Source organism: Ursus arctos, unplaced genomic scaffold (genome assembly GCF_023065955.2).
Source record: "Ursus arctos isolate Adak ecotype North America unplaced genomic scaffold, UrsArc2.0 scaffold_8, whole genome shotgun sequence".
Taxonomy (NCBI): domain Eukaryota; kingdom Metazoa; phylum Chordata; class Mammalia; order Carnivora; family Ursidae; genus Ursus; species Ursus arctos.
This window is the reverse complement of record NW_026623100.1, coordinates 66437934-66455454: the sequence shown is the minus strand read 5'-3', so window position 1 is coordinate 66455454 and position 17521 is coordinate 66437934. Positions and strand designations below refer to the sequence as shown.

The 17521-nt window shown below is 48.6% G+C and overlaps 1 protein-coding gene across 3 annotated transcripts in view; it reads left to right on the top strand.

Moving 5' to 3' along the window:
- The window catches only part of EFR3B (EFR3 homolog B), an 87920-nt gene that overhangs the window by 38777 nt on the left and 31622 nt on the right, over positions 1-17521 (top strand). For all 3 annotated transcript variants that reach the window (XM_057309290.1, XM_026520070.4, XM_026520060.4), the window contains exon 4: positions 7106-7256. In XM_057309290.1, the coding sequence (XP_057165273.1) occupies positions 7106-7256 (151 nt within the window). The remainder of the gene's footprint in view (positions 1-7105; positions 7257-17521) is intronic.

The window sequence follows — 17521 nt, the reverse complement described above, 5'->3', positions numbered from 1 at the left end:
CAACGAATCTCAATGCCTAGAAAATATAGTAAAAACAAATATGCCATAAATGTTAAGAGTACTCATTTTTTGAGCAGTGTGGTTGGGTTTGTGTGTGTGTGTGTGTGTGTGTGTGTGTGCTTTGTTTTGTTTCCTATCTACCTTTTTTGTGTGTTCCCTAAATATTCTCTATTGAGCATGTGTCACTATCCAACAAGAAAAGTGAGCAGCAGGACCTGCTATGTTTGCTGCCCTACCCACAGCCCAGTTCGGAGCAAAGCTGACTACAAGAGAACCCAAAGACAGCCTGGTGGCATTGCTGATGGGACGGAGGGTGGGGTAGAGCTAGGCCAGTCGTTCCGAAGTCCCATTGCTTCTCTTCTCCATACATCCATCCCCTACCTTCCTCTGTTTGTTCCTTCCTCCTACCACAGACTCCAGATTAGGGCAACATTAGCCATTCTCTCGCTGCTCTGTCTCTCCTGTTCTGGTCCTTCCAGAAGGCTACTGCTAGCTATGATCTTCAGAACACAGACCTGGCTCTCCTAACTCACCAGGCTCCCCTGGCCATGCCCACCACACCTGCCATGCCTGCTTTAGACCCACTCCAGACGGACTGGCTGGCAGTCCCCCCCGGCTCTCTGAGCCTCATGCCTCTGGGGCAGGGCTCTCTCCCCTCAGACCCCCGTCGTGGGCCCCTGCCACTGCCCGTCAGCCCTACCACCTGCCGAGCTCCCTTCTTCCTGGTCCGGAAGCCTGAACGTACACTGGAATGAAAAGGTTTGCATTGTGCTGATACGGTGTAGACCTCCAACCTTTGCAGGAGCCACTCTCGAATCTGAAATCAAGCTATCCCTAGGAGTAACAGCAAGACCAGAAACCATACATTTCTATCACCATTTTATAAAATAAAATTAGGTTACACGCTCAATAAAAATGGCGCAAATATACTGTACGTGCTGATGATATAAATCGCCTTGACATCTTGTAAAGCATGCTCGAGCAAGTAAAAATGACTTCATCCTAGACTGAACCTCAAACTAATATGTGAGCAATAACGTTAAACATTTAATACTAATTTTATCTGCCCCTCTGCAGTGATGGTTCTCTCGATAAAAATGTCCTGTAGCCAGCAGAGCCAATTAGAATCATTCCACTGCCCTTAGAACCGCAATTCAAAATTGGTATCATTCTGTTAAAAATAGTCATTGCAGCATCTAAGTATTTAAAGCCTTGAAGGCCTCACTGGAAGCCTTAATCATAAACATTTGGAGAAGAGAAAGCTGTTAGATCTGATCTCCTAGTCTCTCTCCTTGCCCGCCCCGTCTTGATAATAATAACATCATTATTATCTTCCTTGTCATTTGTAGCTTCCTGATGGAAGCTTTGGAAGTGCAAAATATCCGATGCAGACAGTCTGAGGGGCTGCATCTCCCTGTCATCATGCAGGGGTCTGTATTTACGGTTTAACGATGTGGACGTGAACCTCGGGGCTTGGCCTCAGTGGCAGAACCATCCTCTTCTACCCCCTGCCTCCCTGCCTTATCACCCCACTCCGGTTGTGTGTGAACTCTGCCCTTATCTGTGTTTGACATCAGGGATGATAACCAGATGTGGGCAGAGAGAGGCTAAGGTGTGAATTCGAGGTACTGTTCACTGACGTGAACCATGATGGGCAGAGACGTGCAGAGCAGCAAAAAGTGAGATTTCCTCCTATTTTTCTCCTTCTTTGTACATTTTCCTTCCAGTTCAGCCCAACTGCTAGAACGCCCTAGAAACTGGAGAGCAAGGGGGGTACTGAGAGTGCGTCATGAGACTCAAAGTCGGTTGGCAGTGACCATGGACTCTGACCACGTACAGAGTGCTGGATTGGATTCTGTCAGCTTCCCCAGTGCCTGGAGCCCTGTGGGTGGGGACGCCCATGCCAAGGAAGGGCGGGCTACTCCCTGAGGAGCGTGGCCCCAGAGCTGATTTGGCGGGACTCCTAAGAGACACACATTTCCCAGAAGGACCCTGAGCGTGGTTGGAGGACGGCGCTGACCCTTCAGACAGACATTACAGATTCCTACTAGAAGATGGGTTCATCCTTCCCTCCCTCGGCTGAGGTCAGCCCCTACTGCTGAGTTCCTAAAACCCAGAAGTTTCAGTCCTGAAGTGGGGCTGACCAAGCACGTTCCAACTGCCTAGAGTAAGAGGTTCTTTGTCAAGGTGACGGGCCTTTGAGTGATTCTTGGGCAGTGACTGGCCTTGCTAAAGCTGTCCCCTCTCTCCTGCCTGCTGGTCTTCACCTCTGACTTTGCCTCTCCTCTCCGACGCGCCCCTGTTCCCAGACTCTATCCACTTGCTCCTCCTTTCCTGGAGCTCGGGGCCTCTTGACGGAGCTCAAAGTGTTCAAGCAGAACCAGCTGGCTATTCTAGACTTTAACAGGAGACACGTCTTGCATCATTCCCTATGTGTTTTCCTCAGATGTTATAACTCACTTCCTGCCTTGGCCATTGTCCCTGAGTTCCTGTTGTTATCACCTGTCAGGTGTCTTCTCCCGGCGTCAGCTGCTGCCCATGAACGCTATTCTATCCCAGATTCCTTGGGTTCTGCCTTCCTCACCTGCTGGGAAGCTCTCGAGTACATCCAGGACCCTTGGTTGTCACCTGCTGCTCGTCCGTAACTGCTCTTGCCCTTCCCCCTCAGGTTCTGTGGGGGGCTGGCCCTCACCAGCTCCTTCCTGCCTCACCCTGCTCCTAGTACTCAGGCCAGCTCAGTGTCCCAGACCTATTACTACACTGGACTCCTTCCAGGACACCGAGCCCAGATCAGGTTTCTGCTGAGACCAACCCTTCTGGTCCTGGTCCTGGTCCTGTTGAGCAGTCATCAACCTAGAAGCCCATGCTCTATTCTCCCTGAGTGTATAGGCCCAACTATGGGACATATCCAGGAAGGTTATGGGAAGGTAGGACCAACGCAGAGAGCTTCCAGTCTTCTAAGGTACTTGGAAAAATTCAAGTTCGTAATTGCAATCCTTCCATCCTTAGTACTGGGGCCCAACATGAGTAGTGTATTCAAAGAACTAGGCCTTAAACTTCTTGACTTTTCAGTTTCTCTTCTACCATAATTTCCACTTGCCCTCAGAATTTCCACTCCTGGTTCGTAGCCAGTTGCTTTTTATCTTATTTTTTTATTCATTCAGTCGTTTTATTAGCAAAGGATGATTTTTCCTTATTAGGATTTTCTGGGAATTTTTTTACAGGAAAAGGAAAAGCAGCAATCTAAACTCTGGAATTTGGGAAGCCTTCTAGTTTCTTCTCTTGCCAAACCCCACCCCACCTCTTCCTTTCCCTCATTTAAATTCTGTGAACTAAGGGTGAAGCCCTTCATACATAAGATGCTGGGGATGAGAAGATTCTCACGAGAGAAGAGAATTCTACTCTGCCTGCCCCCATTTCCCACCCGCCGTGTTTGGTTGCCCGAATGTGGCCCAGTTTGTCTGCAAGGAAAGTGTGTCTCCTTTGGAAGGGCCCCAGCCAGGCCGCTTCCACAACCACACATGACTCAGTCTGCTTCACTGGCCAGCACAGCCGACCTGAAACACATGGGGACTGTCTGCAAGGCATGGCAGGTTTCCTGGACTGGGATGGTGAGAGCCTCTGAAGACAAGGCTATCGTGAGCCAGGAATGGCCAGCACCACCCCCAGCAGAGACCGGGGGCTCCTGTTTGCTCCAGGAGCTCAGAGACCCAGTGCTGCCTTTGTATTTGAAAGACATTCTGTAGATAAGAGCATGACCTGATCCATTTGTAAACATGCCCAGAGATGACTATTTAATAGTGCTTAATAATATTCAGTAATAATTTAATAATAGCAGACTCAGTTCACCAAACATTTTTTTTAAATGGACAGGAAAATTTCAGAGTAGGGAGGCTGTTTTCTTATGATTGCTTAGTATAAAAGTTAGCTGAAGGGTACCTAAGAAATGGTATCTGATGTCTTAAAAAAAAAAAAAAAAAAAAGAGCCCTGAGGAGACACCATGACTGCTGTTGCTTTATAGGGTAGGATTTGCACAGGCGGCTCCTGTGCGAGGTGGTTTGGACACACAATGTCTGAAACCAAACAGCTGCCCCAAGAGGGATCATGCAGCCTTGTCTCGTGGCCTCATCGCACCTCCAGAAATCACCCTGTAGTCACACTTTTTATCTATTTCTTTTTATTTAACCAAACTTTGTTTTTAAAAAAGAAGATAAGCAACTGCTAATCAAAGGGTTTTAAAATATATGCCTACATTTCAAAGGTGGGTATGATTGGGACTGAGGCATAAAGAAGAGCAAATCTTTAAAGTCATCCTTTATTATATGTCTGGCATACGAACCTGGCTTTCGAGCATCGGGCAGCTTTCACACTTTAAAAGCTCGCGCTGACAGCTCTACCACAATCTTTAAGACAGGTCTTTTGCTATTTGCTTTTGACTTGGTGGCATTAACCTGATTCCTTGGCACCTCTGTTAGGTTTGGGAGTTCTCTGCCCACCTGACCTGTCCTGCATTTCTGTGTATCGTAAAGGACTCTTCTAGTCCACATGGTTTGGCATAACGAGTAGAAGGATCGACACCCTGGAACGGGCACGTGAACCCACTCACGAGTCCGTGGACTCTTGTGATGCTCTCCCCATCACAGGATGGAATCTCTTCCAGCTCTTCCTTGCCTTCCTATGAAGTCGTGCTCTGATTTGCTTCGGATTTGCTCAGGATTCACTTTTATTTGCACCACTGGGTTTCCGAAGCGCTCCTAACCCTGATTATTAGGTATCTGTGTTATTTGTGTAAAAATACAGCGGCTCCAGCAATATCGAAGGGGTTTTGCTCTCTCTCGTGCAACCATCCAGCCTGGTGGTGTGGGCCCTGCACCGTGAGGGCCGTCCGGGGACTTCCATGCCTGGGACTCTAGGTGCTGCCACTCCTTAGCTCAGGAAGAGGGGAGGAGAGGACGTGGAGGTCAATCCTGTCTTCTGAGCAAGTGACGCTGACGTTGTTCACCTCACTTTCCCGCATATTAAGGGCAACATGTTAGTCACGTGGCCTCAGCTAACTGCGAGAGGGGCTGAGAACTGCTCCCGGTGAGTGGCCACACACTCAGCTAAAATTCCAAATTATGAGGGAGAAGGAGGGAAAGAGATTCCAGGGGAGACGTCTAGCAGTCCGCCTCAGAAACCTAACTCCCTAAAGAAGACTACAAAGATTTTAACTAGGATGATATTGGAAAGATTTGCAGCAGCTGCTTCATTAGAATTTAAACAATAACCTTTTCTAATGAATGTCTACTCTGTTTTCTTTTTCTTTTTCTTTTTAGAAAGAGAGATCAGGGTGAGGGGCAGAGGGAGAGGGAAAGAGAATCTTAAGCGGGCTGCCCGCCCAGCACAGAGCCCAGTGCAGGACTTGAACTCATGACCCTGAGATCATGACCTGAACCGAAATCAAGAGTCAGACGCTCAACCGACTGAGCCACCCAGGCGTCCCTACTCTGTTTTCTTTAGTGTGCAAGTGCCTTGTAAGTGGGGCACGTACCCTTCATGATGCACGGTACCCGACCACTCGCTCGTGCGGCCACCGAAACACACGTTGGGTTTGGGCTCAGACGCGCGCTTCCAATTCTCAGTAGGAATTTGATTCATGACATTTTTTCTTGGGATTCAAGAGAGGCATTGAAGAAGACAACCACTAGCCAGGATCATCAGGGGTTGTCCTGTGAAGGCTAGTTTGGGAAGGACTGAGTATTTTTAGCATGGAGAAGAGAAGAGCAAGAAAAATGGGATTGCTCTTTTCAAGTGGTTGAAGGCTGGGTGGGTAGAAGGTGTAGCCCTGTTTTCTACTGCTCCTGAAAGCAGAATTGTGACTAAAGGACAAAGTTATTAGGGTTTAGCTTGAAATATGAAGAAGTTTTTATTTAGTTGTCAAGAAATGGGGTGAGCTGACTTACCTATTACGTTCATCATTGGGTGCTGCGTATTTCTGGTCTCTGGAGGTATTCACTCAGGTTTTATTTTTTATTTTTTTTGAAGATTTTATTTTTATTTATTTATTTGACAGAGAGACAGCCAGCAAGAGAGGGAACACAAGCAGGGGGAGTGGGAGAGGAAGAAGCAGGCTCCTAGCAGAGGAGCCTGATGTGGGGCTTGATCCCAGAACGCTGGGATCACGCCCTGAGCCGAAGGCAGACGCTTAACGACTGTGCCACCCAGGCGCCCCTTCACTCAGGTTTTAGACTGTAGAAGGAATAAGTAGTTAGGGCCTCAGAATCATCTTCATTAAGAAAAAATAATAATTTTTTTCTGTGTGTATCTTATCCTCTGCGAGGCACAGATGCTCCGTAGGTATGGTAAGTGTCACCTAATTATGGTAATACCATCAACAATATTGTATGATGATCTTAGGACTTCTGAAGTCTTCAAATGCAATACTTGCGGGTTTTATATTCTTTAACCTTTGCAGCTGACTGGTCCTCAGGTCCATCTCAGATTCTTCATGAATGTTCTTCCTGAAGTTCTTCTCTTCCTCCCCACTAGAGCCATCTCTCTCCTTCTTTGGAACTCTGTGGAGTGTCCTGCATGATTTTCTTGTAGTGTTTCTTATCTTCCCTTTACAGGAGATATCTCTGTTTTTATCTTGTCCGTCCAACTCTGGGCACCTTGAGTTGACGGGCTTCTTCCTCCTTATACCCCTGTGCTAAGGCAGAGTGTTTCCCCTGTGGGTACTCAGCAAATACTTGACCTTGGATCGAGTAATTATTTGATCTCACTGGGTTTGGGTTCAGAATTTGCTCTTCCAAGCAGCAATCCTTTCTGCTTGTATCTACACATGAGACGGTACACCCATCTATCCATCTATCTTCATGTTCTTCATCTGTAGAATGAGTAGCTGGGGAGAGCTGGTCTCCAGGCTCCCTTCCAGTGCTGGTTCCTGCTGATTCTTGGTGCTGGGCTGGAGTGGACACTCGTTGGAATGGCTGTCCAGACACTGGCAGCCTATTGGAAGAGCCTCATTACCCAGATGCTGGCCAGGTGGTCACTATGCTGATTGTCCCAGTCATGCAATGAGTGGGGAACGGGCATGAGACCCAGTGACGCTGTTGCTTCCCCCAGGTATGTGTGCATCGCCATGGAGGCACTGGACCAATTGCTCATGGCCTGCCATTGCCAGAGCATCAACCTCTTCGTGGAGAGTTTCCTCAAGATGGTGGCCAAGCTGCTGGAGTCGGAGAAGCCCAACCTGCAGATCCTCGGCACCAATTCGGTAAGGAGCCACCCGAGGGCTGGGGAGTGGGGAATGGGGAGGACGGGGAGGGGGCAGGCACAGAGGACATGGGGGTCAGCCTTGCTATAATCCATTCCTATTTGGCTTCTGACCCTAAATATAACTCACCTCTTATTTCATGTCCCCCTTGGTGTGAATAAAGGGCTATTTGGTTTTTTTAATTTAAATAAATACATAATAAACAAAATAAATTTAAAGATAAAATTTACCATAGTAAAAAATATGATTCAGTGATTTTTAATATATTCACAAGGTTGTGTAATCACTGCCACGATCCACTGTATTTCTTTTTAGGCTGGGGATCTTCAAGCGTTTTTTAGTCATGGATTTTTTTTTTCCCTGAAATAACTTTAAGTGGGGCCCCAATGGGTATAAAAATAGATGGAAAGGGAGCCATTCCTTTGAGGGCAGGGGGTGTCCCGCGCCCTCCCCCACTTGGCCCCTGACTCCATGGGTCACACTTTGAAAGCTGTCCGGCTTATGCTTCTTTCAAAGAAGCCCAGGACAGAGGCATCAGATAAGCGGAAAGATCATGGGGAAGCAGGAAACAGGGCTTCCAGCTTAGTTCTGCCCTTGCCCCTCTGGCTAACCTTGAGTGGGCTATCTTTTATGGACCTGTCTTTCTATCCATACCGCGAGCTGACTGAACTTGGTCCAAGCTCTATAATGCTGGTCTCCATTCAGGTGGCTGCTGTCATGAGAGGTTATGGTTTGGGGGCATGCCAAATGGGATGTGTCAAAAATGCCCCACTTTATATTTATCTATATATCCTCGAATGTCCTGGTGGCTTTCTTCAGTGTCTTGCCTTCGGTCCTCCTCCCTCCCCTTTAGGGCATACTTTCAGCTCCAGGCCTTTGAGCAGCTTGGTGTTAAAAGCCCCGATATGCAATTATTTTACAAATATCACAAAAGACAAGTCAAAGGTGTGTGCTCTCTTTGCCTTCCCAGCCTGGCTTTTCTGAATTTTTATTGCACGGATCACAACTGCTTTCCTGTTCTACATGAGTTGATCTCAATCAGAAGAAGATAGTCATTAAAGTTTAATTTTCAGGCCCCAAAGTAGCAACTATGCCCTTCCCTTTCCTCTCCCTGGAAGCCAGCTGCCTTTGACAAATTACGTATACAGTAGCTGAGGGTGAAGTCTTTTGTCAGGTTGCCCTGGCAACAGTTTCAGATACTGTTTCATTTGTCCTGTTTAAGATAACTATAGTCTAGGAGAGAACATCTGAATGGAAAACAAGCCAGTCATCATGCAACTAGAGGGCCTCTGCCCCTGGGGGACCCAGGAGCAGGTGGCTGCTAGAGCTACCTTTCCCCACAGCCGGTCCTGGCCCAGGTAGGTGTTTTGTTAGCTCCAGCCTTGCAGATTCCTAGATTCCCCATCACAGCGAATCACTGCTTCAGCAAGGGAGTGAGTCAGCTCCTGACTCCTGTACTGCATACAATGGAGGTTATGTAAGGACAGGCGATTATGAGTAAGTCAAAGAAAGGCAATAGATTCAAAGTCCAGCTTCGGAGGCAGCTTTTGCTGGTGGTGCCCCTCATCCAGATGCTCTTCCCAGCTCTCAAAGCCTGGGACCTCCACAAGCCTCCCCAAGAACGGTGTTCTTTTGCTCCTCATCGTCTTAGAATTACCGGCCTGCTAGCACTTGATGTCGTCCTAGAGAGCCTAGCCTAGAAGCTTCAACTGGTTTTCATGGGGCTTCAAGGCCTCGTGGGGGCAAAGGAGGACCTGGGAGGAAGACTAGGAGGATCCTGTGTGGAACCGTTTGGATAAAGGGTTTTGCTGCTAGGACATTAGCAGGAAGACACGGAAGGAGGAGGAAAGAGAAAGCAAGAGAAAAGGAAGCTTCCCACGTGACGCTAGCAGCAGATTTGGGGAGTCCTGACACACTGCAGTCTTAAACCTGTGCGGGACTCCTCCCTCCCTCCCTTCCTTCCTTCCTTTTTTCCTTTCCTCATCCCTAATAGATGTCCATCCGGCTTGTACTTGATCACCGCAACGATGACGTTGTGTTGAGACTTGTCACAAAATCCAAATTTGCTAATCCCACTCCCGCGCGTTGCATGCAGTAAAGTGTGATTCTTAAAATTTAAGTGATGCTTTCAAGCCCTTAATGAGAATATCGGAGTTTTGGAGGCTGATAAGGGACCAGGAAAATCTGGAGAAGATGGGGAACCAGCGCCAGCTAAGCTGACTTTACTTGTTGGGGCATTTGCATTTGTGCACTTGCCTCATTGCCTGATGGGTCCAAGTGTGTGTCTCAGGGACAGTGAAGTGACCATGTGCCCTGACCTTTTGAGATCACTCACTGATGATAAACTGAAAAAATTCAATCTGAAAATGACAAGGTGCCCTCTGTGACCAGTCCAGTGTATTAGCCTAACGGATACAAATGGTAAACTCTTAAGAAGATTCATAGATTACAGTTTGCACTTTCGTCCTTGGATCACAACATATACAAAACTTAACTCAAAATAGACCAAAGACCTAAATGTAAGAGATGAAGCTATAGAACTCTTAAACGAAACTCTAGGATTATGTGTTCATGATCTAGGATTTGGATTGGATTCTTAGGTACAGCATCAAAAGACGAAACGACAAAGAAAAGATAGACAAATGGACTTCATCAAATTAAAAACTTTTGTGCATCCAAGGACACTATCGAGAAAGTGAAAAGACAACCATAGAACGGGAGGAAATATTTACAAATCATATATCTGATAAGGGTCCAACAACCAGAATGTATGAGAAATTCTTAGAACTCGACCACAGAAAGACAACCCAATTAAAAAATGGTCCAGCATTCGAGTAGACGTTTCTCCAAAGGAGATCCACAGATGGCCAAGACGCACATGAAAAAATGCTTAACATCACTAATCATTAGGGAAATACAAGCCCAAACCACAGGAGATGCCACCTCACAGCCACTAGCATGACCATAAAATAAAAAAAACAGAAAACTATAAACGACAAGTGTCAGCCAGAATGTGTAGAAATTGAAACCCTCATACATTGCTAGTGAAAAGTAAAATGGTGTAGGTACTGGGGAAAACAGTTAAGTCGGTCCTCAAAGTTAACCAGATAGAATTACCAGATGACTCAGCAAGTCTTCCTAGGTATATACCCCAGAGAACTGAAAACAGATACTCAAACGAATACTTGGACGCAAATGTTCACGGAAACACAATTTGCCACAGCTGAAAGATGGAAACAACCCAAAAGATCACAAAGGGTGTGATTCCATTTAGACGAGATGTCCAGTCTAGGTAAATGCACAGATACAGAAGGCAAAGCAGTGGTTGCCCAGGGCTGGGGAAGCGGGGAGTGGGGGTGACTGCTTAGTGGGTACTGGGGTTCCTTTGGGGATGAGGAAATGCTTTAGCTGCAAAATGTGAATGTATTAAATGCTGCTGAATTGCGCACTTTAAGAGGGTTAACTTTAGGTTTTGTGAATTTTACATGAATGTTTTAAAACCGCACTTTCAGGGGCGCCTGGGTGGCTCAGTTGGTTAAGCGTCTGCCTTCGTTTCACATCATGATCCGGGGGTCCTGGAATCAAGCCCCTCCTGGGATCAAGCCCCGCATCAGGGCTCCCTGCTCAGTGGGGAGTCGGCTTCTCCTTCTGCCTTCGCCCCTCCCCCTGCTTGTGCTCTCATTCTCTTGCTCACGTTCTCTTTCTCAAATAAATAAAAATAAAACCACACTTTCAGCTCTAAGCAGCCCAAGGTCGATGGCACACAAGCGCGTGTGTGTTCACTGAGCCACCACTGTACGCCAGGCACGGGGAGGCCCTGCAGGGAAGGGCGGCTTCCTTCCTGGCGCTGGGGGGATGCAGGAGCCCGGAACCCTCTCCCTCCGGGAAAACAGATTTCCCGCTGGGACTTGCCTGTGTCCTGTCCTTCCCCTCTTGCCCTCCCACGGGTCCCCTCCAGACCGCACCTCCAGGATGCCTTCCTTTCTCTCCCAGGTTCAGCTGCCGCTGGCGCTCCCTTTCTTGGACTCCCTCCCGGACCCCGTGTGAGCCATGGCTTTCCACCTGTCCTTGCCTCCCCGTCCCGCGGCCACACTGTCTCCCCAGCAGAATGGCCCCATTCAGAGCAGTGCCTCCCAAAACCACAAGACGTGTGGGTCGGGGACCCTGCAGATACATGCTGCACAACTTTATTTGGGCTTTCAGGGTGGCTCCTTAGTCCATTTTTTTGGCCACCGCCTTCACTCATCTTCTCAGTGATCTCTACAAACCTTCCTTTTTTCTCCTCAAGTCCCTTCCCATATCCGTTTGCTCCGGTGTCAGAGGCAGCTTTGCCTTCTTCTGTCCTTGAGAAAATAGGTGGGGTTCCCTCAACTTCCAGCGTCCACCTTCCTCTCAGAAGACTCGCATCTGGTCAGGAGCCCTCCTCCATCCGTTCTCTCCTCCGGGTCTCTCTCCTGCCCCTTCTCTGGTTCCTTCCCTCCATCGACATGGAAGCTCGTGTCTCTTCCAGTGTCAATATAAACAAAGTCAGTAACAAACTCACAGGAAAAAAATATGTTCTACGTAACTGCAAAATACCTTTAGCTCACCTGAAAAAACGAACAATCATTCCCTGATATTTTTTTAATATTTAGTGCGAATCCAAATTTCCCTGATAGTCCCCTAACTGTCTTTTATTGCTACGAGTCAAATTCAAATTCAGTAAAGATGATGCGTTCACTTCGTCTTCTGTGGCTCTTTGCCTGTCCCCAGCCCTCTCCTGCCCAGCTTTGCTTTTCATGACACTGACTTTTTGGAGAGACCGGGTTAGTGGCTTTGTGGAAGGCTGCACATTCTGGGTTTGTCTGGTTCCTTGCTTGTGACACAGTTTCTTTTGCTCTCCTGTCGCCTGTAATTCCTGCATACTGGAATTATAACAGGAGCACAAATGTCTGGAGTCTTACTTTTTTATGGATGCTATCCCAGGTTAGGGTGGTGTCAGCCAGTTCTCTCCATTTTACAAGTACACTGTTGTCTTTGCCAGTAGAAACCTGTGGAAACCAGGCGAGTAACCCATTCCCCACTCATCTTTCAGCTGATGTTTTATCTTTGATATAGCCCTTCTCCCTGTTGACTGCACCTTCCTGAGGCTCCCTTGACTTCCCTGGCCCCGTCACCCCAGCTCTTCCCACCTGGTTCATCCTTCTTAGCTCCTGTGATTGACTGAGTAATGGTCCCCCAAGGATGTCCACGTTCTAATCCCTGGGACTCGTGAATGTTACCTGAGATGACAGAAGGGATTTTGCAGATAGGATCAGATTGAAGATCTTGAGATAGAGAGATTCTCCTGGATTATCCAGGTGGGTCAGATGGAATCACAGGGAGGCTTATAGGTGGGAGGCAGGAGGGTCAGAGTCAGGCAGAAGGTGAATGATGATGGAAGCAGAGGGAAAGAGAGAAAGACTTGAAATGCTACTCTGCTGGCCTTGAAGATGGAGGAAGGGGGCCATGAGCCAAAGGATATAGGGGGCTTCTGGAAGCTAAAAAGGGCAAGGAAACGCTCCCCTGGAGCCTCCAGGATGCACGCAGCCTTGCAGACCCATTTTAGACTCGTGATCTCCAGAAGCATAAGGTAATAAATGTGTGTTGTTTTATGCCACTAAATTGTGGTAATTTATTACATCAGCAATCGGAAGCGAACACAGTTTCCTGCAATGATTCTCTTCCTCTGCACGCCCCTGACATGTCTGTGGTCTCCATGGTTGGTGCCCCATCTTCTCATTCTGTATGCTCCCCCTGGACAACTCATCAGCTCTGGCGGTTTTGACTGTCATCTCTAGACTGGAAATGCTCCCCCAGCCAACACCAGCGCAGAAACCACTGCTAGAAACCCCCGAGCTACATACAAGTGGATGCCTTGAAGGTGGATCAGGTCAGACTTGTGAGGCCGGTTGCACAGCTTAGATCTCGGGGGGCCAGCACCCCAAACCACGGGGATTCTAGAGCAGAGGCAGCTAGCTGGTGCTTCCTGGGTCTGCATTTACCGGGCCAGCACGTGGGGCTGCTCGGGGGCCGGAGGGATCACCTTCTCAGACAGCAAGGACCAGGCTTTCCCAAGAGACCTTAAAACCGTGCCGGTTTTGCAAAGAATCTTGAAAAAGAGAAGCATTATGTGGGTAAACAGGAGAAGATGTCCTAGGTCTAGGGAATGACCGTGCCTCGGCTGGCATCGGCCGGGCATGATCACGTGTGGAATGCTTCTCTGGCTTTAGTGAGAAGCGCTCCCAGAAGTTGCCATCAACAGAGGCAGCTGGAGGCTGGGGCAGGGGGTGTTACAGTCAAACCCAGGCAATGGACAGGATCTGCTTCCCAGCTAGGATTTGTCGCAGTGAGGCTGAGAAGCAGTTCCCAGTTCTCCTGGTGGGGCGAACGCAGCGAGACGGGCTGCAGTCCTAGACCCAGGGGAGCGCCCAGCATCTTAGACTGCGGTTCCGTCCACGATGGCAGGAAGTCGTGTGGCTCAGGTGCTCGTCTGTACGAGAGGGAAAGGCTCACTTCTGCGTGGAGACACTCAGTTGGCACCGAAGTGAGGCCAGCCAGCTCAGCTTCCATTTTCCACACCAGGGGAGAGCTGTTTTTACAATGTCAATATTTGGAGATTGCTTTCCCTTTATTAACTCAGGCCCTCGGGAACCCTGAGTATTCACATCACTGCGGCTCCGCCTGCCTGTGCCTGGTGGGTGATCTGCCCCAGCAGGCCTGGCACCCTTTGTTGTGTAGAAAGAGCTGACACTTTGATCTTGAAAGGGTGGCCCTAGCAGTGCCTGGGGCCTTTGAAGTGTCACGTGTTCAGAATCTTAAGTTTGGGGGTGCCTGTGGCTCAGTTGGTTGACTGCCTTCAGCTTAGGTCGTGACCCCGGGGGCCCTGGGATGGAGCCCCATGTGGGGCTCCTTGCTCAGCAGGGAATCTGTTTCTCCTTCTCCCTCTGCCCCTCCCCCGCTCATGCTCTCTCTCTCTCACTCGCTCACTCACTCTCAAATAAATAAATAAAATCTTCAGTTTGTTGCTATGGAGACCTTCCTCATCGTTACTATATCTTAAAAAAATAAAACCAAAACCAAACCCAGCTTTATTATTCCACAATCTTATTCATTAGGCAAGTAGCATTTTAACAAAAGCCGTTTGTAAGGTATGAATTAGCAATAATGGGAGCGAAGCAGACAGGAAGTCCCTGCTGTATCATGCATTTTAAAAAGTAGTGGCTGGTCCCACAGGGAAATGGGCCCCTTGAGAATCCAGGTAGTGTTCCTAGCAAGCCAGAAGTGCTCTGGGTGGGGGGGCAATGAGGCTGTAACTGTCAACTGGGTTGGACTACTCATACCAAGCTGATGAGACAACTGCCTTTATTAGCCCCATTTTACAGATGGGGGAACTGAGGCACAAGAAACTTAAGTAATTTGCCCCAGGTAAGCTTCGTAAGTGGCGGAGGTGGGATTCAGCAATGCAGTCTGGCCCAGACCCCTTCATAACCATAACACTCTACTGTCTCTCATAAGAGGAATAGAGGCCTTCCTCACATGAAACTCTAGCATTCCAGGCCCATGTCTACCAGGTCTTGGTGGACTTCCACAGTGGGTGTGGGGACTTGACCAGGACCCCCAGGAAGCACCCCAATTTGACCCTCTGAATCATGGTTACCAAAGGTTCCTTTGAGCCCCTAGAAGCCTCAGGAGCAGCTCCAGGTGGGCTCTCTAAGAGGTGTTCCGTGGGGACTCCACAGGCCAACGCTCCCTGACCAGGCCACTGGGGCTGACGTGTCTGGACAGTCATGTTTTCAGACTCGAGGGAGGGAAACTTGTTCTATCAAGCTATCACACCAAGGGTTCCTGGGGATGCTCAGATATCCTGGTAACAAAATTTACCTATTTTACATGACCCAGAGCACATACCCTCTGTATGGAAGGTTCAGGATGGGCAGTAAGTGCAGTCTCATCACCAGACCTCCTAACAGAACAAGAGTCCTGGCGAGCATGGGAATGGAATGGTTGGCAGCCAAAGCCTTGAAGCTACAGCCCCCCGAGGCCGTTCTGGGCCCCAGAGATGGAGCCAAAATCCAGTCACCCATCCAACCCTTGGTTTAACCCCAAACCACTTTAGTTCAAAGGAGGTGGCCTTCAAAGGAGATGGCCATCTATCCAGCCTTGCTGACCTCCGTTACCAACATTTTCCCAGCATCTTGCATAAGCACCTAGCTGGGAGCATTTCCAGAGCTACGGGTCCAGCTTGCCAGTAATGGGACAGAGGATGGAGGGTCTGTAGACCTGCTGCCCCAGAACCTCCAGGGTGGAGGCGGAACAGCACTGTCTCCTCAGCACAGCTCAGAGCCAGGCACTGTGCTACTCACTCTGCATACGTCCCCGCATTTAATCCTGGTGACCGCCCCATGACGTAGGTCCTCGTGTCCCTACATCACAGATGAGGAGACAGTGGCTCAGAAGTTTCACGACTTGTCCACAGTCACACAGAGGACAAGAAGCAGAGCAAGGACGTCACCGTCCAACTGTGGCCCCGGCAGCGTAGGGGGGACCGTTGTCTACTTAAATGGAAGAACTCTTGTGTCAAAAGCAGAATTTGAGAAGACTCAGACCTAAATTTCCAGGAGGAAGAGTGCAGAAGAGTGAAAATCCAGGGACGCAGACAGTCACAGAAGAGAAGAATGAGGGCATTTTCCAATGCGGTTAGCAGCCGGGGCTGGCCTGTAGGCATAGATTCAGAAGAAATTAGAGAAAGGTCACCCATGGTTGTAGAAAAGGAGTCCCCATGTCTGTTTTCTATCCCGTGTTACCAGATGGCTGTCATGGAATTTTCAGTTTTTAAAAATTGATTGTAATCTCATTTCTAACCTTACAGCCAGTGGGTACTAGTCAAAATATTTAGCAGCCTGGACAGCATGGGTAATGGCCAGTCTCAACAAACACTGGCCATGAGCGAGCCCTCAAGCCATGCCCCTGACCGGCAGTCGGGCCTGCTCATGGCTTCATGGCACTCAGGAGAAGAGGAAAGTCAAAGTTGAAAGTGCAGGGGAACTCAATGTCACGTTGCACAGAGATCAGGAATTGGTTCAGAGAAGCGTCCGTGTCAGGAGAGAGGGGTGGTGTGCAGAAGACGGGAGGCCAGATTGTCCATCAGTGACCGGGCAGTGTTTCTCAAGTGGGGACCATCCCATCAGGTCTCCTAGGACGGACCGTGCCACAAGGTAAACCCCTGGATCTCCTCCCAGAATGACTCAGCATGTCTGGGGCCAGTGGTGCAAATCCATGTGGTTACTGAGCCCTGTGGTTCTGTTGTACTGTAATCTCTCTCTCACTCAGAGTCATTCTAAGAAGAGAGGATGCGTGTAAAATGCTTAGGGCAGCACCTGACATGTAGGAGCTCCCACACGTTCCTCACTGCCGGCCCCCAAACTCCCAAACCAGTGAACATGAGGTCTGGGCATTCATCCTCCAGACACACACCTGAGTCTACACAGTCAGTCAATGTTAGAGACAAGCTCTTTGACTATTCCTTCCTCTTTATTATGGTCTCTTTTTTTCGGTCCTGTTTTCATTATTTTAAACGCACATTCTCTTGCATACACTCAGATTGTCTTATCTTAAGCTGACTCATGTGAAGCACATACAGCATAAAAAAAAAAAAATTAAGGGGCACCTGGGTGGCTCAGTCAGTTAAGTCTGCCTTCGGTTGAGGTTGTGATGCCAGGATCCTGGGATGGAGTCCTGCATCAGGCTCCTTGCTCAGGGGGGAGTCCGCTTCTCCCTCTCCCCCTTTCCCTCCCCCTGCTCATGTGTTCTCTCTCTCCCTCTCTCTAATAAATGTTTCAAAAATCTTTTTTAAAAAAATGAAGAATCTTAGTGAATGATGACTGCAGTATTTATTTTACATGCGGGAAAACCAAACCATAAGAGAAGTTAAATGTCCCACTCAGAAGTCACACTGCCAGTGAAATGTAGGTCTGCTGCATGTCCCCTTTGAGTAGATGGACACCTTGACCATGCCAGGCTTCAGCCGTGGGGAGGGGAGTGCAGCCCGGGGTCATCTTGTCCATGGGGAAGAGCAGCAGTGAGCCCAAACTTCGCTTCAGCCTCGGTATCAGCCTACCTCTGTGTTCTAACCATTGGGGGGCTTAAGAGGTTCACGTAGCCGAAGGCTGACTTTATCGTTGTTTCTAGAATTCCTGAACTTATGTCTAATCAATGATCTTATTAAGGTCACATGGATTACCACT